The sequence below is a fragment of the Saccopteryx bilineata genome, chromosome 7 (genome assembly GCF_036850765.1).
Source record: "Saccopteryx bilineata isolate mSacBil1 chromosome 7, mSacBil1_pri_phased_curated, whole genome shotgun sequence".
Lineage (NCBI taxonomy): Eukaryota > Metazoa > Chordata > Mammalia > Chiroptera > Emballonuridae > Saccopteryx > Saccopteryx bilineata.
In genome coordinates this window covers 102704311-102728691 of record NC_089496.1, presented here as the reverse complement: position 1 = coordinate 102728691, position 24381 = coordinate 102704311, and the positions used below count along the sequence as shown (strand labels likewise).

The 24381-nt window shown below is 40.0% G+C and overlaps 1 protein-coding gene across 2 annotated transcripts in view; it reads left to right on the top strand.

The window, feature by feature from the left end:
• SHTN1 (shootin 1) overlaps nt 1-24381 on the top strand; it is a 102748-nt gene that overhangs the window by 36714 nt on the left and 41653 nt on the right. For both annotated transcript variants that reach the window (XM_066239500.1, XM_066239502.1), the window contains exons 5-11: nt 5510-5678; nt 8659-8756; nt 10749-10830; nt 14042-14136; nt 19092-19238; nt 21318-21471; nt 23401-23500. In XM_066239500.1, coding sequence (XP_066095597.1) covers nt 5510-5678; nt 8659-8756; nt 10749-10830; nt 14042-14136; nt 19092-19238; nt 21318-21471; nt 23401-23500 — 845 coding nt within the window. The remainder of the gene's footprint in view (nt 1-5509; nt 5679-8658; nt 8757-10748; nt 10831-14041; nt 14137-19091; nt 19239-21317; nt 21472-23400; nt 23501-24381) is intronic.

Here is a 24381-nt window from a genome sequence, read left to right as displayed (position 1 = left end):
AAAGGACTGTGTGTGTGTGTGTGTGTGTGTTTCATCATTTGTGCTTTTTTACCTATGAAAACTAGTCCCAGAGTAATCTGAACGAGACTTTCCAAATGTCTCTGCATTTGCTTTAAATCTAAATCAAATTTCAGACTAACCTGGTGTGACAGAAAAGAGCAGTGAGGGCTTGATGTTTGAGTCGGATGAAAAAGTCAGCCTTACATTTCAGGTGATTATTTGTGAAAGCAAAGTGAGGGCGTGCACAAGGTGACCTCCGGTGCTCTGCTGATTGCTGCTAGCTGATGAATTGACCAAGTGTGTAATTTTCTATATTCTATCTCATCAGACGTACATGATTATTAAAGAATGTTTTTGTCTCTGTCTTATGTATTTTGGGTTGGGTAAAATGCATCTGAACCTTTTCATCAGAAAATGGATTACAGCAATTTTCGCCCAAATTTCATTAGTAATGCTGGTTGTGTTTCTTTCTCTTTTCCCCCATCACCGACCTTTAAAGTGGTTTTCTCTTTTCATGTGACTGAAATTCTATAAATCAGTCTGTCTATCTGACTTTCTATCTATATGCATTAACAGTATGCATGCTAGAAGTATGTGCTTAATTGTTTGCATAATGACCCACATTAGAATTCATAAGATAGGCAGTCAGAACCTAACTAAGCTTCTCTTCTGCTTTTGTCTAAGCAGGCCTCCCCAAACTACGGCCTGTGGGCGGCATGCGGCCCCCTGAGGCCAATTATCCGGCCCCCGCCGCACTTCCGGAAGGGGCACCTCTTTCATTGGTGGTCAGTGAGAGGAGCACTTTATGTGGTGGCCCTCTAATGGTCTGAGGGACAGTGAACTGGCCCCCTGTGTAAAAAGTTTGGGGACCCCTGGTCTAAAGAATACACAGCAATACAGACCATTGCTTTAAAAACAGTGGTAATATGGGCGCTCTCATATCATCTCCACTCTGCTGTGTATCACTGGAGTTCACTGGTCCATAATACTGTGAGCATCCTGGACGCTCTCAGTCTGGTAGTGTCTAAGGGTGGTCTCTGTATTTTCTCTTCCTACTAACGTGTTCCTGTTGCGATAGAGCATCCAAGGGGAGAACACTGACTACCTCTCAGGATGGGCAGAGTTTATGGAAGTCAGTGGTTCGGGAGGCAGTAGAGACATTTTCAATTCCTAGGTATGTCATTTTAGGTATATATGACTTTGGATGAGTTAGCTGTGTTCCCCATACTGCTGTCTCGTCTTAAATGACAGGATGGACCAGAGTTAGTACTAGAATGAGAATGGGGGGGCTTTTAGTTTTTCATTATGCACTTTAATCATCGATTTATATACTAATTGTAAAAGTGATTTCATTTCCCCTCTCCTTTTGAAAGTTAACAGGTTATTTTGAACAAGAGAATTCACTTCTCCGAGATATAGTTGTCTTGTCCTAAGTGTCGGGTTAGACCAGGGTTGATTTCTTAAGAATACCCCAGTCCCACTGACTCTAGGAGTGTGGCCCAGGCATGTGTATGTTGAAAGCTATCAGGTGACTGTTATACTCATCCTTGGATTTAAACCACTGTGTTACTAATCTGTAAGGTCATGTTTACAGTTGTTTTGACAATGAGATCCTTAACTTATCATCTGTTCTTTAAGAAGCCTTTTTGAAAATGGACAAATAGTTTGTTTTGGAGGATTCACTATGAACTCATGGGGATTGGAATTAAAACACCCCCCAAAGACCTATTTAGTCAAACATGATAGATGTTCCAATTGAATGTGACTGATACGATAGCTTTGAATGCAAAATTTAGAAGCTTCATTACATACTATTTGTATATGATGATAATCCTGATTTAAGTATCCTTGTCATTTTGAAAATAGGTTCCATTTTCTAAGCAGCAAAGTTTCTGTAAGTTATTTCTTATTTTTCCATGTCTTTGCTTTCAAACTAATGACAAATGGAATGCTTAATTCTTATTGATGCAGTTTGACTGCATAATTTTCTTAAAAGCAAGTATGGATGGATACTTTGCCAGAATGTGTAGGTTAAACTGATAAAGGCAGACCAGCTACTTAAACAAAATGGGCCAAATCTGTTTAACTTGTTATTTTGTATTTTTAGATATTTTTAAAACTGTGTGCAATATAAAAACTGCATTTAAATCTGAATTATAGAAGATTATGTTACTGTAGGATTATAAAAGCTTTATTTCTACCTTGTGATTTAGGATGGCTCTGAAAAAAGCAGCATACCATTCATCTATATAACTTGATGAATAATGAAATAGCTTAGCCAAAATTGGTGAATTCAGTTTTCGAAAGTGTTCTGTTAGTATAGTCATAAGGTCTTATAGTCCTTTTTTCTTTTTTTATTTTCTTTTATTTTTTTCCCTTTTCTTGTCCAAGTGAGAGGAGGGGAGATAGAGAGACAGACTCTTGCATGCGCCCTGACTGGGATCCACCCAGCAACTCCCATCTGGGGCTGATGCTCTGCCAATCTGGGGCCATGCTTGCAACCGAGCTATTTTTAGCACCTGAGGTGGAGGCTCCACAGAGCCATCCTCAGCATGCAGATGGAGAAGAGTGAGAGAGAGAGAGAGAGAGAGAGAGAGAGAGAGAGAAGGGGGAGGGGGAAGGGTAGAGAAGCAGATGGTTGCTTCTCCTGTGTGCCCTGACCGGGAATCAAACCTAGGACATCCACATGCTGGGCCAACGCTCTACCACTGAGTCAACTGGCCAGGGCCTATTCCTTCTTTCAAAATGTTAAAATAATATTTTAGAGAAGACTTTTGAAAAATTTCGTCTGGCTTTCTTTTATTTTTCTTTTTGAGTTAGTAACTTTGTTAAATAGAGTAGTTGTATTATAGCCAGAGAGTGGGTTTGGTGCCCAGTTTGATAGAGGTACTAAACTTTATTGAGGGCAGAGCTTTTAATTATTGTGTTATTAAACATTATTGTGGTGGTGGCCCAGGAAGCAATGTATTAAGCACCAATTGGCAAAGCTTAGTATTTTCATGACAATCCTGAAGGAAGTTAAAGTGTGTAGACACACACCTAGATTGGATAAGAGATTTCCAAAGGAAAGTCAGATGCACAAATTAAATCTCTTTTGCTACTATTAATAGCTAATACTTACTGAATTTTTAGTATATGTCAGTCACTGTATAATTACACAAACTACTTTATGTGTAATAGCTCATATCTCATCTTCGTATTATGCGATAGAGATTGTTTTTATCCTTAGTTTGCTGATGAGAAAGCTGACACTGAAATATTAGGTTATTCTAGATGCAGAGACAATTTGATTGTAGAGTGGCTTCTTAACTCAGCTATACTGACTTTATAGAAATGTATACTAAAGCATTAGTCTAGCTCAGTGATGCTTAGTATTGCTGAACATTGGAGTCACCCGGGAAGCCCGACAATGCCCTTTGCGGGGCCACGCTGCCAGAGATTTTTGGTCTGGTGAGGGCCTGTGCATTGTGATTCTTAGAGAGCTCTGCAGACATTCTGATGTGCAGAGTTGGGAGCCATCAGTTTAATCATTAGGCTGCAGAATTACAAATTAAGTCTTGAGTTTTTTCACTTTTTTCTTAAATTGTTATTTTTTTCTAACATTCAGGGGGAAAATGGAGAATTGACAAGGCTCTTTGAGCCTCTGGTGTTCCAGAGGTAGCAGTGTGAGGTAGCAGTCATGATTCTAAACACCTCCCCACAACAGTGCTGACTTGAACTCCCTGTTTCAAGGAAGAGTGGTTGGAAAATCATGGGCCTGTATCTGACTCCTGACCCTCTAATGTAACCTGGGGAGCTAGGGGCCGGAGCTGTGGGCTGGGGATGGGGAGTAAAGAGCTGTTTCTGCTTCCCTAAAAATAGCGCACTGGGCTTCCCAGGAAGACTCCATGGAGGACTCAGAGCCGCTTCTAGGAGATTCTCCTGATCTCCTGATTTCCCTGGCTCCCAGATTCCCCAGAGAGGAAGCATCTCTTGTGCTCTAGAGCAGCCTACTGGAGATATATTCAGATTTCATATTATGGGGTGAGAATGAGACCTCCCAGACTGCAATGGGCTGGGCTTTCCCTGAGAGGATCCCTGAGGGATGCTCATTATGATCACAAACAAAGCAAAAGGCCAAAGCTAGACAGGTACCAGACTGAACGTCTCATTCTGGTGTAAGGGTGACGTTAGGGAAGGGCAGTCAGCTTGCCCGTTAGTGATGTTTCGGTTTATATTTATTTTCAGTGTCAGTTATTAAACTCAGGGCTAGTTTTGATAGTCCTTGGCCCTTAGTAAAGGAAATACATTTGCATTTCTGTATCTTTCATTTTATACTAGAAAAAGCAATCTTTTAAATATTTTCATGAACTCAAATAAGAGAAGACTTTTTATTTTTTTAGTCTTTAGAAGAGAAAATAGCAGTGCTATGTTTTCATTCTGTGGACTTTGAACAACGTTTAGTCTTTGTGTGTGCTTTGTACTAACACGTATATGCACATAAACACATGAGCTAACGAAGGTAGAGATAGTCAAGCAACTAAAACTGAAAACCAATATTATGTCTACATTAACGGATAACAAATATGTTAATGAATTAGGATTCCTTTATTCTGCTATGAATTCAAACTCTTTTTATAGAAATAATGGAAACATATCTTGAACTTTTATTGTGTATCAGTCAAAGTCTCTGTAGAGATAGAAACACAGCTTGAACTAGCTTAAGCAAGAGAAAACATTAAAAAGTAGGGATTTGTTACGGAGGGACTGGCGAATCCCATCGACTCTGTGAGTTAGAAGTGGTCCAAGAATAGACTGGAGCCCTGTAGGAAGCCCTGTCTCCATTGCTTTCCTCTGCCTCCCTGCATATCAGCTCCATTTTGGCTTTGCTACGTACAGACCGCTTCCCTCTCTTCCTCAATCCAGTATTGGGATGTGGTTGCCAACAGCTTCTGTACATCCAGACATATGAAAAAAACACTCCTCTCTCTGTTCCAGCCTCCAGGTTTCTAGAGCAGGGATCCCGTTGACCAGGGTTGGGTCATGTGGCTGTGGCCGAAGGGCGAGGGTGTGTTTTGGGGGAACATCCCGTAGGAATCCGGGGAGCAATGAAGAGGAGTGGCGGTGTCCAGAAAAGAGGGAATGCTGGGAAAACAGACCTTTCGCAGCACAGCAACAGGGAAGACCTTTGCTGGGGTTAAAGTGCCTTAATTAAAACAATCAAAGTGATGTTTGGTTTAATTTGTGCTGCTGTTTGATCTTGATTCTTCTTATATTTCTTATCAGGTATAACTAGCATCCTCGCATGCCGCTGGCTGTAATCCAGACATCAGGTCTTACTTAAAGTACTAACTTTTCATACTGAAACATGTAAATAGAACCTTATCTAATGAATCCTTTAATTGTTATTTCATGCTGTGAGTGCTGATGAATATGTAAGACAAAAATACACTTAACTCGTCTATTGTTTAACAATCCAAGATACTCATTTGACTGCTGTTAAAATAACTGTTTTTATATTTTGCCTAAGCTAAATAAAGAAAACAAGACGTTGAAAAGAATCAGCATGTTATACATGGCCAAGCTGGGACCAGATGTAATAACTGAAGAGATAAACATTGACGATGAAGACTCGACTGTGGACCCGGAGGCTCCTGCCGAGCCCTGTGTCTCAGTGCAGTGTCAGAAGCAAATCAAAGGTGGGACTTTGACTGCATCACTGAGCTTATTTTTGATAATGTTTCTCAAGCTGTTTGCATATTGTAATCACATGAGAACTTTAAAAAATACTGATGAAAATTCTGATTCAAATGTCCTAAGTAGCCCGGTAGAGTCATGATAGAGTATAACATCTGTGCTTCTCAAGTTCTCTTTCTTGTTTGGAACTAAGCACTTTGGAGAGCATTGTCTTGAAAAACAGCCAGTTAGGCTGTAAAACTTCTTTTAAGAATATGGACTAGACTGACCAGGCGGTAGCGCAGTGGCTAGAGCATCAGACTGGGTGCCAAGGACCCAGGTTCGAGACCCCAAGGTCGCCAGCTTGAGCACAGGCTCATCTGGTTTGAGCAAAAGTTCACCAGCTTTGACCCAAGGTCGCTGGCTCGAGCAAGGGGTTACTCGGTCTGCTGAAGGCCCGCGGTCAAGGCACATATGATAAAGTAATCCATGAACAACTAAGGTGTCGCAACAAAAAACTGATGATTGATGCTTCTCATCTCTTCGTTCCTGTCTGTCTGTCCCTGTCTATCCCTCTCTCTGACTCTCTCTCTGTCTCTGTAAAAAAAAAAAAAAAAAAAGAAGAAGAATATGGACTATATGTTAAGATATTTTGAGTAAAATAAGATAGAATAAATAAACATATTTAGTCAACAGCTCCTGGTTGTGGTTCTCTGTTGGAATCTTTGGGGAAGATTTCTCCCCAAATTGCTTAGTCTCTGCCCTCAAAGAACTTTTCATCTGATTCAGGCAATGAGCTATAAGCAATATGCACTATTAAGTAGCTGTGTTGATTAGCCCAAAGTGCTGTTAGGCAAGATCACATGATTCATCTATGAAATATGCATTCATTTTATTGATAAACACACACACACACACACACATTGTATATGTCAAAGATGTAGGAAAGCAGGTTTTGGTTCGATAACTATTGAGGTATTTTTACTTAGTGCACATGTCAAAAGCAACACTTGTTAGCTTAGTAGACAGAGCTTCAGTTGGAAGTCAGCTCTCTATATCACTGGGTTCCGTGTCCTTGGATTCAACCAATGGCAGATAGAGAATATTTAGGATAAAAACGTTATGTGGTTGCTGACATGCACTATATAGTTTGACTTAAGATGGTTGATTCTGTCCTGAACATGTACAGAGGGTTTTTTTCCCTTAAACAATATAATAAAGAACTATTTACATAGCACTTACATTGTATTAGGTATTAGGTCTAAAGATTATTTAATGTATAGAGGAGGATATGCTTAGGTTTGTATGCAAATACTGTGCCATTTTATATAAGGGACTTGAGCATTTGTAGAATTTGCTGAGGGGGTCCTGGAACCAATTCTCACAGATGCCAAGCAAAGGCTGTCTAGAGCAGGGGTCCCCAAACTTTTTATACAGGGGGCCAGTTCACTTTTCCTCAAACCGTTGGAGGACCAGACTATAAAAAAAACTATGAACAGATCCCTATGCACACTGCACATATCTTATTTTAAGGTAAAAAAACAAAACAGGAACAAATACAATATTTAAAATAAAGAACAAGTAAATTTAAATAAACAAACTGATCAGTATTTCAATGGGAACTATGGGCCTGCTTTTGGCTAATGAGATGGTCAATGTCCGGTTCCATATTTGTCACTGCTAGCCATAACAAGTGATATGACGCACTTCCGGAGCTGTGATGCGTGCGTCCCGTGTCACCGGAAGTAGTACTGTATGTGAGCGATGCCGCGCGCTCACTGACCACCAATGAAAGAGGTGCCCCTTCCGGAAGTGCGGCAGGGGCCGGACAAATGGCCTCAGGGGGCCACATGTGGCCCGCAGGCCATAGTTTGGGGACATCTGGTCTAGAGAAAGCCATCTCTAACTGACTCTCCACTCCCTTAACCTAGGACAAAGTAATATTTATGTTGGTGAGGAGAGAGAGGAAATTTAAAGCATTTTCTTTTGTTCATAATTCTCCCCTCTGTTAGGTCTTGAACAGTATGGCCTCTTGTTCTACCTTCAGGAGTGGCCAGCCAATTGAGAAAGTGATTGTGAAATAAGTCTCTGAGAACTCCTTTAAGCTGAATTTGTGTAAAAAGCTTGATTTAATTTATAAATAACCACATAGCAGGTTTCTTATTGTCCTTGCAGAAGAGTTAGAAATTAAGAGCGGTTAAAAACTAAGTGGCAAAACCATAAGCCTGGGTATAAATTGGAGTACTCAGTGCTAATCCATGTGTATTTTGTTAACATCTGAGTGGTGAAAGTAACTGCAATCTCATGCTAGAAGCTTTTGCACTTAGAGTTGCTAATATTTTCATTCTGATAACACAGTTTTCATTAAATGCCAGTAATAAGAAATATGAAATAAATTAAGAAACAAAACACCCACAACTCTAGAGAGAAAATTACTGGAATTAACCCTTTTTCAAATAGGCTGTATTTTGAGATAGTTCAAATAATGTTTAAGGGCTATGAATTGGCAGCAAATCAGGATTTTTCCCTTCAAATCAAAATCTCCAAATTATTAACTGCCCAATTGTTTATATTGTATTGTGACAAGAGTCCATGGTCATTATAACATAAAAAAAGAAATTACTACAATGCCTTAATTTGTTTTGCTGAAAGCTTAACCAATTTTGCTTTTAAAATGCCAGATAGTTTTCTTGAACGTGGGTTTGATAGAATGCAAATAAAACCTGATCTGGTACATTTAACATAGTGAGTTTGCCTGATGTAAACTTATTAATAACCACGGCTGTGTTGGGGGGGGTCATGAAAGTAAGGTTTCCATTGTCCTTTGCTTCTTCGTTTTCCTTTTAATTGTTAAATAACCTTGACCATGAGCTGCATATAGGCTGGCATTTTCAATGCTTTTGCCAAGATTGATTTTTTCTTTTAAAAACACATTTATTTGAGAAAAAATAACCCACACATTTATTTGTACTTTTTCTCTTTTTTTTTTCTTTAAAAATGCAGAACTTCGAGATCAAATTGTATCTGTTCAGGAGGAGAAGAAGATATTAGCCATTGAACTGGAAAATCTCAAGAGCAAACTCGTAGAAGTAATTGAAGAAGTATGTATCTTAGGCCAGAAAGGCAAGCCCTTTGGTGTTCTCAAGGTGTTTGGGGACTGGCCCTGTTAAAAACTTGCCCTTGGAAGCCAGTGTCTGACATGTGAACCAAGTACCAGTTTTAGTCTTCTCCCCACTCTTCTGGACATACAAAGAGCTCTAGACAATAATATCATGAACATTCACATACCCACTACCTAGCTGAGTAGATAAAACACTAAAACAGCACCGAAGTCTTCCCTACGGCCCTCTCTTCACTCACTAGACAAGGCAGATTTGTCAGAATGGTATCTTGAATTGAAGCCATACACTTGAGTGCTGCTGGTGACGGCGTGTTCTGCTTCTCCAGTGGCTCAGTTGGCAAAGACAGTCTGTCCCCCTTTTACCTGCAACTCAGGCATATATGACAGATGATGGAATGGGTTCGAGGAGGTATTGGGGAAATCTTTTTGTTTCTCCTTTTGAATTGGCTGTAAGAGCAGGAGTACATAATTGCCTTTCTTTGCACAAGGTTTCAAGGATCTCCCTTTGCAATCATGACGTACCTTGTGTTGGTGGCACTCAGATTCTATAGCCCCGAGCTTCCCAATCCATGTGCGGGCACTCAGATTCTATAGCCCCGAGCTTCCCAATCCATGTGCGGTCACCTCAGTGGCTTACAAGGTGCCAAGGCATTGCTCCCTTCAGCAAGCAGCCTCACTGTGTGACCTCAGTTCCCTTACACACACTCTCACTCTCTTAGTGCTCAGGAGGCCGTAGTGCTCAGGAGGTTAGGAAGCAGTGCCCGCCACCTCCCAGCAGCCCCAGTGCCTTTCCTTATTGTGGTAAAGCATTCTAATGAATGGGAAGAAGGATGATGATATTTTGGAAGTGGCATTCCTGTTGGACATTTTATACCGGTTACTAATGGAAACCAAAAACAACGAGATAGCTTATCCTAAAAGAACTCAGTTTGGAGACCATCCAAAGTGCTGATGGATTCAGAGTCCCTTTCAGAACCATTATCTTAAGTTTGTTTCTCGAGTGTGACCATAGGGGAGTGACAGGAAACATTTTGATACACTCTGTTCTTAGGTTATAATTATTTATTGAGTCTCTCCCTCCCACCTAGTGGTGTGATTGGAAGCCATTCCAGAAGTTATTATAATTATGGCTGTTTCAGATGTCTGAGGAATATAAAAAACAAAATAATGATCATCTATATGCCTACCATCTAGCTTAATACATAAAACATTAAGGTGGTATAGAAACCCTGGTGTCTTTCTCTCCTCAAGTGCATTTCCCTAAACAACCATTATTCTGAACTTAGGTTTTCTCTTTTTATCATTGCAATGCCTGTATTTACATTTGCACTTACAATGCTTAGCGTCTTGAGTGTTTTTAAACTATATAGACATACCTGCTTTTTTTTTATTCCATATAATGCATTTGCGATTTATCTGCTTCGATACATATAGCTTTGTGTTCTTTCTAAAAACTGTCTATCATATTCTCTTCTATTGATAGATGCCAGAAATTATTTCAGAAATTTAATTTTGGGAGTATATTATCATACATACTTTATTTGAGCTGGAAGTTATCCAAGTTGGATTTGTTTTTGTTTTAAAAATTCATGTATGTCTTACTTAAGCCAAATATCATCAAAGTTTAAAGTAAATACCCAATTGAGTATTGCATCTCTAAATGATTCATGTATTTTCTGTGTGCTGTCTAGTTGGATTTTTGCATTAAAAATATCCATCATTGATACTGATGAATACTACCATGTTTAGGGACCAATGCCAATGCCATTTCGAATATATAAATAAATTATCTACCAATTGTACATCCTAACTTAAATTGAAGCTTTAAGAAGACCTGGAATAAAAGCCTAATGCTACTTTAAACTGTTATCTTCTTGTTAAAAGTTGAACAGCAGTGTGAGAATCACACATCACCATATCTCATGTCTTACAATTTTGGGTGTTTTCTCCCCTCAAAATCTCACATTTTTAGGTAAATAAAGTTAAGCAAGAAAAAGATGTTTTAAATTCAGAAGTTCTCGAACAGAGGAAAGTCTTAGAAAAATGCAATCGAGGTACGTGTTTCCAGTCTTTTTTCTCAAGTATGTACCTGTGTCATTTATTCTGCATGCATAGGCTTTGTGTTTTCGACCTGTACCTACAGATTCTTGCAGCAATAACCTTCTCCTGTGTTGTGTCTTTCTAACTTACAGCAATGAGTCTCTTTCATTTCTGTTTTGTCACCCACCTGAGAGTCTTGGGACATTTACAAATGTTTTTACTTAAGAAAGTCATGACCCACTCATTTTGAAACTTCAAACCTAAATGTTGATCTGTTCTACATATATCCTGGAAGCATGGTCATATTGATTTTCCCCTCATTATTTATATATTTGGCAGGTTTATTTAGCAATTCTCCCTTCAATCCAGAAAAGTTTAGAATATCTACATAATGATACATGCAACATGCTATGAGAATATTTTAAATTAAGAGGATATGGCCAACGGGACACAGGAAGGTGGTGAGAGCATCTACTGATAGAATGAGTCCTAGCTCTGAGGTCTTACACATTTCCCGCCCGTGTACCTGAAATCTGGCTCCGAGCTACCGAGGGGCCAGTGCGACGCTATGATCATCTCACAAGCCCATGATCATGGATATGAATCACATAAAAATGAACCTCCTGCCCAGGAGAAGCAGACCTGGTCTCCTGGTGAGAAGGAAATTCCTCTGAAGGCTGTTTACAGAGAAAACCTGTAATTTGAGCTTCTCGTTCTTGTCGTAAAACACAGCATCAAGTCTCATGGAGCTGTTTCTTGTGTCCTCTGGTTTAGGACAAGAGCTTGATGCCAAAATGCAGTTCTGCAAACATAATTCTAAGAGGGAGAGCTCACTGTGGTTTGTTCTCTTTATCCTCTTCTGAGTTCAGAAGCTACAACACTAAAAGGAAATTTTCAAACCCAGGGTCTTCCCTGCTCTTGGTGGTAGTTCTCCATCTTTGCATCATTCGTGTCTTGAGATTTTTGAATAGACAAAGAACCTTGTAGTTAAGTGTGGGAGATGCTCTAGATTGGAACATTTCCTCACCTCTTTCTACCTTTAAGAAGATAGAAATGGGGCCTGGCCATCTAGCTCAGTTGGTTAGAGCTTCTTCATCCTGAAGCTGAGAGGTTGTGGGTTTGATCCCTGATCAGGGCACATATAGGAACAGATGGATGTTCCTGTCTATATCTCTCTCTTTCTCTAAAAATTAATAATAATAAAAAGAAAGAAATGGTGTGGAAGACTTTTCAGTCTTGAGGAACTGTGCTAGAAACAGAAGCTTCTACAAAGGTTAATCTTGTGGTTCTTGCCTTCAGAGAGACCCTATCTAGGAAGAGAGAGAGACATTGTATAAATAAACACATGACTAGGACCAAGGACATATGAAAATTCACTTTATATTTTAGTTTTCTGGACATAGGAAAGAGAGTCCATTATTCTGCCCAGGGCTTCAGATAGTCATAGTCTTGTTTTCTTCATGAAATTTCACTTGATCTTAGCCAAAAGGCCACTTGATCTTAGCCAAAAGGCCACTTGATCTTAGCCAAAAGGCCAAGAAGCAATCTTCCTGAAATTTCTTTGTAAATAGGTTTGAAAATAATTTAGCTTTCAGGGACCTATAATTCACATCACAAACTACCACTTTTATCGCTTTACTCAGGTAAGACTATTAGTCTTTCCTCTGAGTGAGCAGGAGATTTACAGAATAGAGTTTGAAATTCTATGTCATTGCACAGTAAACCAGTCCTTAGTCAGTTAGGGCTGATGTGCCCCTGGCGGAACACTGTCTGAAAGCGGCCATTAAGGGAGTCTTTTAAAAGATTTTCTTGATATGACTCAGCTCAGGATTGGAAGTGCCTCAGCCAGAGGCAGATGGCAAGACTAGGGTGGTATTTTCCCGGGTGGTGCCTAATTTCTAATGGCGTCATCCCTCCTCGGTATTGTCTGTATTGTTGTTGAACAGAACAGACCGCAAATGTCAGAGTGTTATTTGCTGTTGCTCTTATCTGACAGGACCTTCCCTTTGAAGAGTTCTGTCCCACATTGACTATCTAATTCAAAGCTCTGACTCTGGGCCTGAATGGATCCGCTGCTGTTTCTCTTCTTTGTGAACTTTTTTTTTTTAACTTAGCTAATATACTTTTTTTTTTTTTTTTTCTGGTGAGAAGTAATAGATTCATACAGAAAAAGGGGGGGGGGAACCTCAATCTTTTAGTCCAGAGATAAGCACTATTCACATTTTAGTGTGTATTTTCCTAATCTTAAAAAGCCTATATCTCCATCAAGTTGTTTTTTCACTATGTTTATAACATATATGGAAGACTAAGAAAATACCACCAGAAGGAATCTCTGTTTACCTGTTTGTACTCTGCAAGACCTTGAATATCCGTCCCTCTCCACTCATACCCTCCCTTGAATTTTTATCATTTATTTCGAGTTTTACCAAATAGTATACGTCCCTAGACAGCAAACTGTTTAGCTTCGCGTGTTTTTGAACTTTGTAAGACGGTTTGATTTTGCATATGTACCTGTTCAACTCTGTGTCTGCGGGGTTCGTCCATGTGGGAGGTCTTTGGTGCGGTGTGTTTGCGTTCACCGCTGTGTCCTATCTCATTCAGTGTCTGTATCAACAACATTCATTTATCCAGTATGCAAGTGGTGGATGTTTGAGTTTTTTCCCAGTTGTTTTGCTATTCTAAGTCGTGCTGTTATGTAAGTTCTTATCCATGTCTCCCGATGCACATGTCCAAGAGCATCTCTAAGTAAGGTATTTGACAAACGTGAAATGTTATCTTTAGTTGACTCCTTGCTGCCGCATTCCTCTCGAAGTAGATCTGTAAGTTCACACTCCTGTTAGCCATGTGTTTGCTCCCGCTGTTCTGTCATCTCCAGACTTGCTGTGTGCTTTTCATTTTTGCCCGCTGCCTCTTGGGTGAGTGTAAAAAGGCGTCTGTGTTTGTTCCTCGCATTTCCCTGGTTACTAATAAAGACGAATGTTGCCCTGCATGTGTGTGGAGCTTTTACATTCCCTCTTCTGTGACATGCCTTGTTGGTGGGTTTACTGTGTGGCTCTTACAAAACCAAAATGAACTCATGGGAAATAGCAGGACTGTCTTTCCATTCAATGAATAGGCTTCTATAATATAGTTTGGATAGCGGAATAATTTCTTATGCGTATTAGACCTTCCTGACCCTCTCATGTTAGACCGTCTGGCTTACTTTAGCGGTCTTGTTTCCTTCAGTGTCCATGCTGGCAGTAGAAGAGTATGAAGAAATGCAGGTCAACTTGGAACTGGAGAAGGACCTTCGAAAGAAGGCGGAGTCATTTGCCCAAGAGGTTAGTACCTTGTCAAAGTGTAGCTTTCAATTCTTATTTCTTAAAGAACTTGGTCGATGACACATCAGAATATTTTATTTTTAGGTTGAATGAGAACTCATCACTTTGAATGAAGGGTTAGTTGATTTAGGGAGGCAGCTATGGAATAGTATCAAGTTCACTGAACTTGGTATCAGAAGATCTGGTTCAGACTTTGGCATGTTAGTCAGTGACCAGGTGTCGGGCCTTTGCACAGTCCCTCATCCTCTCAAGGCTTCTGTAAAATGGGTGACCTCATCTGTAAAATGGGTGATGACACCCTCGTAACCAAGTGGGTTTTAAATTCAAATGGCACGATTTTGCAAAGGTATTTTGTAAACTCTAAATGCTACATAGGGTAAAGAAATTATATTTAGGGATTGCTATAGCTTGTGATGGGAAGTCCAGCATGGACATAGGCCTTTTGCATGTTTCAAATAGCCTCACGAATCTAGGTTCTCTCTCCATACCATCTCAGGTAACCGTATCATGGTATCAGTATCTCTCTTCGCTGCTATCCAGTGCCCTCATTATGTGAGCTGACTCTTCCCCTTGCTCTGGAACATTGCCATGTTGTACATCCTTTATCTCAGCCTCTCACCAGAGTAATGATTTTGCTCTCATGTTAGAGATAAGCTTGGCGCTTCTCGTGTTCCGGCTTACCTTTGTTGACACGTAATCACTGGGTGTCGCGTGGCTCTGGGACGGGTATCCAGGGAAATGATGAAGCGTGCCAGTTGGCTGAACTCTGACAGCTTATGGCGGGGGGCTGACCTGCATGAGCATCCCCTCAGGCGCAAATGTTCTGAATCTGTGTACTCTTGGTAGCTTGAAGGAAGGTAGCCAAGGAAATGGAGATCACCCTGAGGTGGAAGTATCCACAGCGTGGGAGGGAGACAAAGTGTGGGGCCATCCGAATGACATTTGAAAATCAGACGACGGTTTCTGCAAGAGTCTGTCTGTTCTTGAATGTCGCTGTGCTAGCAATGGGCTCGATGAAAGGTGTAGCCCAAGGAGATCTGATGTGAATTATTATGATTCATTTTATTCAGAGAGTTTAATGAAGGGTGAGTAAATAGTGTCCTCTTATTACATGGAAGGACGAGAAAAGAATTGGAGTGTGTCAGGGTCCTTTGGAAAAAGCTGCCGTAGTATAAATAATGGAACTAAACAGTCGGGACGGGAAGACGCCTCCACTGCAGAACTGCGAAGGTTGGCTGATTGCGACCTGAATGCCAGGGTCTTACCTTGACAGACACGTGCAGTTTCCCGTCTGCTGTTTGTCGAGGGATGTTAGAATACAAAGCAGCTCAAAGAAAACGTGAAGGCCGCCCAAGTAGCAAAAATGGGTGGGAGAAGGGAGATTCCACTAAGCACATGAAAATGAGTGATCTTCTGCCATTGCAGAATGAGGCAATAGACCTTTGAGGAGGGAAACTGAGAGCCGTGACTCTGATGTCCCCGTAGCATAAACACCTGCAGCGGTGCTCAGTCATTTTAAGTGTTTGGATTCGATCTGCGCCGTAGTGAGAGGAAACTATTTTTTAAGACAAAGCTAGGTTAAAACCAGCATATCTTCCCTTTCGCAACGTTTACAGATTCTCAGGTTTTCAACAGTTAACTGCTGCTAAAAGGTACATGATTTAGTATTTCCAGAGAAGTACCACATGTTTATGCATTTTGTTCCTTTATGCATTCAGCAAACATGTTATGAAACCAGACTTTGCTGGCAGTGATGAAGAATATAATGGTGAAGAAGGCAGATATGATCTCTGTTCTTTGGAACTTACTGTCTAGAGAGTTGGAAATGAATTTTAAAGTTAATTTACTTTATATGTTTATTTTAAAAAGGAGTATATATGCCTTGTAAAAAATACAAACCATTCTCAAATGTGTAAAGTGAAAAAAAAAAAAACCAAGAGCCTCTTCCCCATTCCTTCCCCTGCTTGTCCATTTAAAAAGCAAAAAGGTAATCACCCATTCTGGATAGACAATTCCATATCTAGATGTCTCAAGGGGACAATGCCTCAGAGATTCCAGCCCAGCCCGACTTTGGAAGAATCAGCTAACAGCCTCTGTTCCAGCCTTGGATCCCAGTCCCTTGTCTCGCTTAGATCAGACAGGGAGAGACTCCCATGCCCAGTATACGCAGGGACCAGGACCCTTGTCAGCAGGAGGCAGTTACTGAAGACTGACCACCACCCCCCTTTTCACCCCTGAGAGATTCAGGGATGGAAGTCTCTGAGGGGGAGTGAGACAGGCTAGTAAGACAGGACAAGTAGAATAGGGAACCTGAGATAGTTAAATAGCTAAGCAGTTTACAGCCACCTAGTAAATCACAAAATCCTATCTTCCATAACCAAGGACACTTAAAAGTAAATGGTTTACACTTCCTCTCCCCAACCAGAGGGTAAGTAGCTTAAATCACCCTACTCAGGAAGATAGATAGCAGAAATCCAATTAGTGCTATGTCTACCAGCCACACCCAAGGACAGAAGTAGTTATGGACATAAATTTCATTTTGGCACATGAGCATAAGGCGGACGAAAATCCTATCCTATTGAAATCCTCCCCTAAGAACCCCCCTAAAATCTTAGCCTTTAAAACCCTCAAAACAAGGACCCAGGGCGCACTCTCCCTCCCGGGAGCACCCCCCACCTCTCTTCTCCCAGGTGTGCATCTCCTGGCCTCTGAGTTCCCTGGAGACCTGCAACCCGGGGAGCAGCAGGCAGCAGCAGCTCCTCCGGGCTCATTCCCTGAACCTGGGTCCAAGGCCCCCTTTCTCTGACTTCCCAGGTGGCCAGGGCAGCCCCCCTGGGCTCATTTCCTTCCTATGACGTTATTCTGCAGGTGTCCCCAAACTACGGCCCCCGGGCTGCATGTGGCCCCCTGAGGCCATTTATCCGCTGCCCGCCCCGCACTTCCGGAAGGGGCACCTCTTTCATTGGTGGTCAGTGAGAGGAGCTGTGTGTGTGGCGGCCCTCCAACGGTCTGAGGGACAGTGAACTGGCCCCTGTGTAAGAAGTTTGGGGACCCTTGTTAGAGAGAGCCAAAGCAGTCCTGTCTAGGCTCTCCTGTTACTTCTGCCCTGAGCCCTTCCGGTTTCACTGTCCTCAGCTTTACTAGACATACTCTTAAAAAAAAAAAAGCCATGATAGAAAATAATGTTTTCAATCATGAGAGTTGTGAAGATGAAATGAATGATATATATAAATTGCTTAATTAATACTCAATAAATATTACTATACGTTTCCCCTTCTCTTCTTTACTCTCCTACTGTTAACTACCTCACGTACTGGGGAAAAACTAATTGGTTTAAAGCAAATATTAGGTCTAGCAAATAGCAAATAAGAATAACCAGGTAGTTAAGAGCTTGTGAATCAAATGGACCTGGGTTTAAATCCTGGTTTTTACCATGTACTTGTGTCCTTGGAAAAGGTAACTAACCCTGTGAGCTTTATTTACTTTATTAGTAAAAACAGGATAATAATAGTATCTGCTGGGCAGTATTGTTTTAAGGATTAGATGATATAAAACATGTAAAATTACACAGGAGATACAACCATCTGCTTCTCCCCCTCCCCCCCTCCTTCCTCTCTGTCTCTCCCCCTCCCACAGCCAAAGCTCCATTGGAGCAAAGTTGGCCCAGGTGCTGAGGATGGCTCCAGGACCTCACCTAAGGTGCTAGAATGGCTCTGGTTGCAATGGAGCAATGCCCTGGATGGGCAGAGCATCGCCCCGTGGTGGGCATGCTGGGTGGATCCCGGTTGGGCACATGTGGGAGTTTGTCTCTCTACCTCCTCACTTCTCACTTCAGAAAACTACAAAAAAAAAGAAAAGCTACAATGAGATAATGAGATATTATTATATAGCCACTGGAATAGCAACATTAAAAAGACTAATAACACCAAGTGTTGGCAAAGATGTGGAGAAACTGGAATGGTCACACATTGCTTGGGAGAATTCAAAATGATACAGCTATTTTGGAAAACAGTTTGGCACTTTCTTAGAGTTAAAGACATTCATGCCATATGACCCACCAATTACACATAGAGTTGTGTAAATATTACTTACAGCATTATTTATAATAGCCAAAAACTGATAACAATCCAAATGTCCATCCATAGATGAATTGATAAACAAAATGCAGTACATCCATATAACTGAACTCTATTCCATAATAAAAAAGAGAAAACTACTGATACTTGTTACAATTGGATGAACCTCAAAAACACTGCTAAGTGAAAGATATCAGACACAAAAGACTATATTATATGGTTGCATTCATCTGAAATTTCTAGGAATGGCAAATTGTTCCAGAAATAAGTAGATTCATGGTTACCTGTAGCTGGAATTGGGGAGTGACTGCAAATGGGCATGAAACAACTTCTTGAAATGATGTAAATGTTCTAAAATTGGTTTGTAATAATAATTGCACAACTGTATAAATTTACCAAAGCTCATTGAACTATAAAACAAAAAAAAGACATGTAAAATTATTACTACCGTATCACATGGTATGTAGTAAATTTTAGCTATTACTAGTAGAAACATTTTACTCATAGGATTAATATAAGGATTAAAATAATGCTTTAAATCAAAATTATGATTAAAATAAAATATTTAAATGAAAAGAATGATTAAAATAAAATATTGAGTTGAGTATCTGGTGTAAGACAAGCTCTTGATAAATGTTAGCTACTATTATTAGTATTAGTGGATTTTAAAGCCATAATACAATATCAAAAACTGAAGTATAGGCCTCAATTGTTATGCCTTGCTGGGGTACAGCAATCATTACTTCTAAAACCATTATACAGTAGAATTCAGAAGTTGCTGTTAACTTTTTGGTGAAAACTCCGTATACTTTCCTTTTGCTCAAGTGTCAGTTGAGGAAACATGACTGGTCTGTACATTTTCATAATTACCTGTTGCAGATGTTCATTGAACAAAACAAGCTAAAGAGACAAAGCCACCTTCTGCTGCAGAGCTCTGCTCCTGACCAACAACTTTTGAAAGCTTTAGATGAAAATGCAAAACTCACCCAGCTCCTCGAGGAAGAGAGGATTCAGCATCAGCAAAAGGTACCAGATTTTCTTCTGGAGTGTTAACACACACACTGAAATGTGTTAGTCTGGGAAGAGTTAGTCTGGTCACTTAGAGTTCCACATTTTGTCTCGCTAAGTTACCACGTCTGTCTTTTCCCTTTTTAGAAGAAAAGTAACTATCAAATGAACTTACTTTGAAAATTAAGTTCAACTAAAATTTTGTAGTGCATTTCGTAGACTTGAAACTGTCCCAAAGGACAGAGGAAGGGAGGAAGAGAGACACAACTTCAGCAGAGCTTGGCTAATGCATTCAGTGCACCATTTGGAAAACCGAGTTGATTGCATTTTGGGGAAACCACATGCACTAGGCAGTCTCGAAGAGCTCGTGGGAGGGCACAGGTTTGATACAAAGAGGGGGGAACATCTCCGTTGGTAGTAATTGTTTGCTTAGACTCTAAGTTTCTGGTTTTGTAAACTTGCATAAATGTGCATGTTTAAAGGCTTCCTAAATGGTGATTTCTGTATGTTTGAGTAGAGGTTTTCCAGCTGACACAACCTACCTGGGCGTGCTGGGCAGAAAGGATGGGTAGTCCTTGTGGTAGGTGGGGGGAGGGGGGGCAGGAGGGGAGGGAGAGCTAGAACCAAGGCTTTCGAGTTCAAGAAGCCACTTAAGGCAAATCACATCAATATTTATACTACTTACAGCGCGCCTGGTTGTGAAGGAGAGGCTGTTAGCTGCTATTCATTATCATCGGTCCAAATCTCTTTATTGAAGGAACAGTATTGACGTCTAATCCTTGGGGCTTCTGAAGTTTTCACATAGTTGGTCATGAGGGAGAGCTGATTTTTTTTCTCCCCAATAAGAAATGCCGGTATATGCACAGAGGATGGAAGGGAAAGAATTTTTGTTCTGTCTGTTGTCCCATATAGAGTATTACCACAGAGGATAAAAGAATGGTATTTTTATTTAGCTTATCCTAGAATTTCTTGGTTCTGACAGTCCCACCACTTCCAGTTAACTCATTTAGTAAGTAATACAAACCTAGAATCGATCGACTGGAACTGAGGTGTGGGACTGAATTGTTGTCTGTGTACCTTGTTGGGGTTAGGGGCAGACGTACTGAAGATGAGATAAAAGTTATGAATGAAATTAGAGCAGGCGTTACTTCTAAGATTGTTATATGATTCAGTTCCTCTGGACAATGTTTCATAGTGTGGGTTATAAAATATGTTTAGCCTCTCTGTAAATCCGCTTGTAGATTCAGCAATTTTTAAAGACAGGTGTTTTTTTTTTTAATAATCCTAAAGCTAACTTGTTCCTTCTAATAAACAAATTTTTCAAATATAGAAAAAGTTCTAAGAAGAAAATGAAGATTACCCAAGAATTTCATATTTTGGAGCTTATCTAAACTTTATGCAAATATATACTTTTCTGAGTACAGTTTAAATGGAATCATACTTTGCATACTGTTCTGATTTCTAAAATTAGTAATATATCTTTTCTTGTCAGTGCATAGTGAGCTATGTGATTTTAAATGGTCGCATAATATGTCATTTAACAAACACATCCGTAAATCAAAAATATTGGCAGACATTTAGGTTATTTCCAATTTTTCCCTGTTACAAAGAATTCTTTAGTGAATATAATTAAATGCTTTTTATTATCTCTTTAAAACAAATTATAAAGGTAGTATTACTGAATCAAAGGGCCTTTCCTTCTCTCTTTTTTTTTAAGGTTTTTTGATGGTTGTTACCAAAGACCCCCTCCCCCCCCACCCCCATGGGTCTTTTGAATGTTATCTGAATGTTTCTCTTGAATAGGGGTGTGAAAGTATTCATCTGTTTTAAATGAATTTTTTAGGTATGGCTTCACTTTTTTGACTCACATTAAAAATTAAATTACCTGAGATATAGATCTCCAATAAATTTATATTGAATCAAATAGCTGATAATGATTTGAAATATTATCTGTGTCCCAGAATTATAGGTTTTAGGATGGACTGGAGTCTCTTTTGCTATGAAGTACAAAGTAAATGGATACAGTTATTTTTTTCTATTATTTTCCCTGACATATGACAAACTATCACTCCATAAAAGTCTGTTTGTAACTTACAGGTCAAAGAATTGGCAGAACAACTAGAAAATGAAACACTCCACAAAGAGATACACAACCTCAGACAGCAGCTGCAGCTTCTAGAAGAAGATAAAAAAGAATTGGAATCGAAGTATCAGAATTCTGAAGAGAAAGCCAAAAATTTAAAGCATTCTGGTAAAAGCATGGAGCAGGCTACTCTGTCTTTCTTATTGTTTATAATCTGTGACTTTCTTATGCCCAGTACAAAACCCGGCATAGAGTCGGTCCAGAACATTTACTGAATGCTCTAGAAAGCTACCAAGATGTGTTTAAAATTCCTTCCTTTCTGACTATTGCACCTCAGTGGTAAAATGGACTTTGTAATTAGATGATTCACAAATATTTAGACCTCTTTTTCGGACTCGGAGCCTTCGTGAGCATTGCAAAGGTATCATTGATATACGAAGACCGAAATCCCAGCATTTCTCAGGGTCACCTATGAGTGTTCATCAAGTACTTATTTTGTTCACTTTAGGGTACATTTTTAGAAAGACTTAAACTTTTTAGATTCATACCACCTCCATCTTCAGTGTCTAATTACACATCTGAAATAATACTTACAATATGATAACTAACAATAAAATGGGCAACAATATATATTAAATGGAAAACTTTTAAAACACCAGGGGATACTTAAAATCAAAGGATTTATTCATTCACTTCCAGAAAGCTTAACAGGAATGTGTGAGTTGGATTACTACACAGGGCTAAGTAGTAAGTTTCCGCAGCGAGGTAGGCAATTTAAGGAGGCAGGTCCATCCCCTTTATTACAGCTTCAATATTCACTTCAGATAGTTTGGGTTAATTTTAAACTGGAATTTTGAAATCTGTACAGAAGAACCAAGCTGGCTTTCTTCCTTTAAAAAAAATTACACAATGCTTTGTAATCCACAATGAAAAGTAATCATAGTTTGTTTTTTTAAAATTTATGTAAAATTAAGAACTATTCCATTCTTTTTAGTGAATATCAGAGCAGCCTGTCGTGAAAGCCACCCGTCTTTGATTATAAAAAGAGGGGCAGACCCTAGAGATATTTGACATTCAATTTTGAATGTTTTAATTTCTGCTGTGTGTGTACCCAGCCATACCCTAGGGTGTCATAAGAACTAGAAAAAAAAAGCCATGCCTTTTGTCCTTGAGAAATTCGGACTTCCTTTGCAGAGACAGTCGCATGCACATGGAGTAGGTCTTGGTGTTGCGAGCTTAGCCCACACTGCTTATTTAAGTATTGAGGGTAGAAACAGGTGGACAGTCACAGGGGGTGCAGTGCATCTGGAAAGTACAATGGCTATGGAGTCAGAGCTCTTCGTAAGTACAGACAGCACTCAGTACCTAGAGTCTATCGGAGTTCATGTTAGAGGCATTCGCATCTGTGGTTGTAATTTAAATTCTGCTCCTTGAAGCCAGGAACTCTGATTGGAACAACACCCAGTAGGCCCTTTCGCATTGTTGGTGCTTTAGTCAACACCGTTTCATTGACGATTTGACTGATTATATTCTATATACAGAATGCTTTTTAAAAGAGCCAAAAGTTTCAGAGTTACAGACATTTGAGAGCCTTGAGTTTGGTTAATACCAAGAACACTAAGATTTGCCGTTTTTGAAGGAAATGCAGTGGAGGAGAAAAGCATGCAATTACAATTCAGGACTAAATGTCATCTTTAAAATGAGTTCTTGGCCCATACACTTTAAAAGTCAAGTATTAACAGTTTCTCAGTGTTTGAGTAGTATATCTCATTGTTAACAAATATTTCTTCAACCTACTCAGTCCTTACTTCCCACCCGTCCAGCATTGCCTTGAACTTTTTTCTTTTCCGTGCTGGTGTGTGTAGTGAATAGATGGCAACGTTTTCTTGTCACACAGGTGAGGCCTCTTGCATTAGTGGCCGTGGACTGGGTTGTAAAAAGTTTGAAAGATTCTAGTTTCATATTGAAATTTCTAACTTTACCTTAGGAAAAAAGGAACTTGGTTTTGTGAGAGGTTATGTTTCTTCGTTTACACGTCCGGAAGGTGTTAAGTGGCTTATTTCTGCCCTTCTCTGACCGTGTGTGCTCTCTGTGCAGTGGATGAGCTCCAGAAACGGGTGAACCAGTCTGAGAATTCGGTACCCCCACCGCCTCCGCCTCCGCCTCCACTCCCGCCCCCTCCTCCCAATCCTATTCGGTGAGTGCATCCAGGAGACGCTCTGCGTCAAAGGTCATTCCTCGTCAGAGAGCCTGAAGTTTTTGTCAACTGCATTAAAGAAAATACTGGCTTAGATTATATCATTAGAGGGATAGTAAAAAGTATGAAAGATATCTGCTCAGAGAATTTTCTAAAGACTGGTGTATTATTCCCTTCTTGTACTATATGGGGTGGGGTCCTCGGGTTATGACACAGTTCTGTTCCTTCGACAGTGACGTAACCTGAATTTTGGTGTAAGTTGAACACACCCGCGCCTAAGTCACTTATATATCCTAACACAGTTGGGAAATCATCATCTAGAACATAAAAACCCAACTCAGCCACAGAAAAAGGAAAAGGACATAAATATACTACTGTACTGTACACTGTACTGTCAGAACAGAAAAAAATGACAATAAATGAGCAGTAAAAGAAGTACAGTGCTAACGGCATAAGCCGACACACTCATGTCTCAATTTTTTTACTTTTATGGGAGTGAGCATTGTAAACTTGAAATGTCGTATGTTGAGACTGTCATAACGCGAGGACCCCTGTATGTAGAAAGGGCCTTACATGGCAAAAACATTCTTGAGGCCAACAGTGTTCTGTTGCAGATGTGCACATTGTATGTGGATGTTCTGAACAGCGATTAGCTAGATAGACATAGAGACCAGTGGTTTTGATAATACTTCAGTTTTAAACTTGAAGCCGATGACGTCAGGATTTCCTGTGAACTCAAAGACCCGGGCATTTTGAGCTTCTCCAGACTGGTCTCATCTTTTTTCTCTAGCTAATTTGAATTTGAAAAGCTCTGGTTTGTTCACGTATTTTAAAAATAAAAGTACTAAGTGAAAACTGAACAGGACTAATTGTTATGAGCT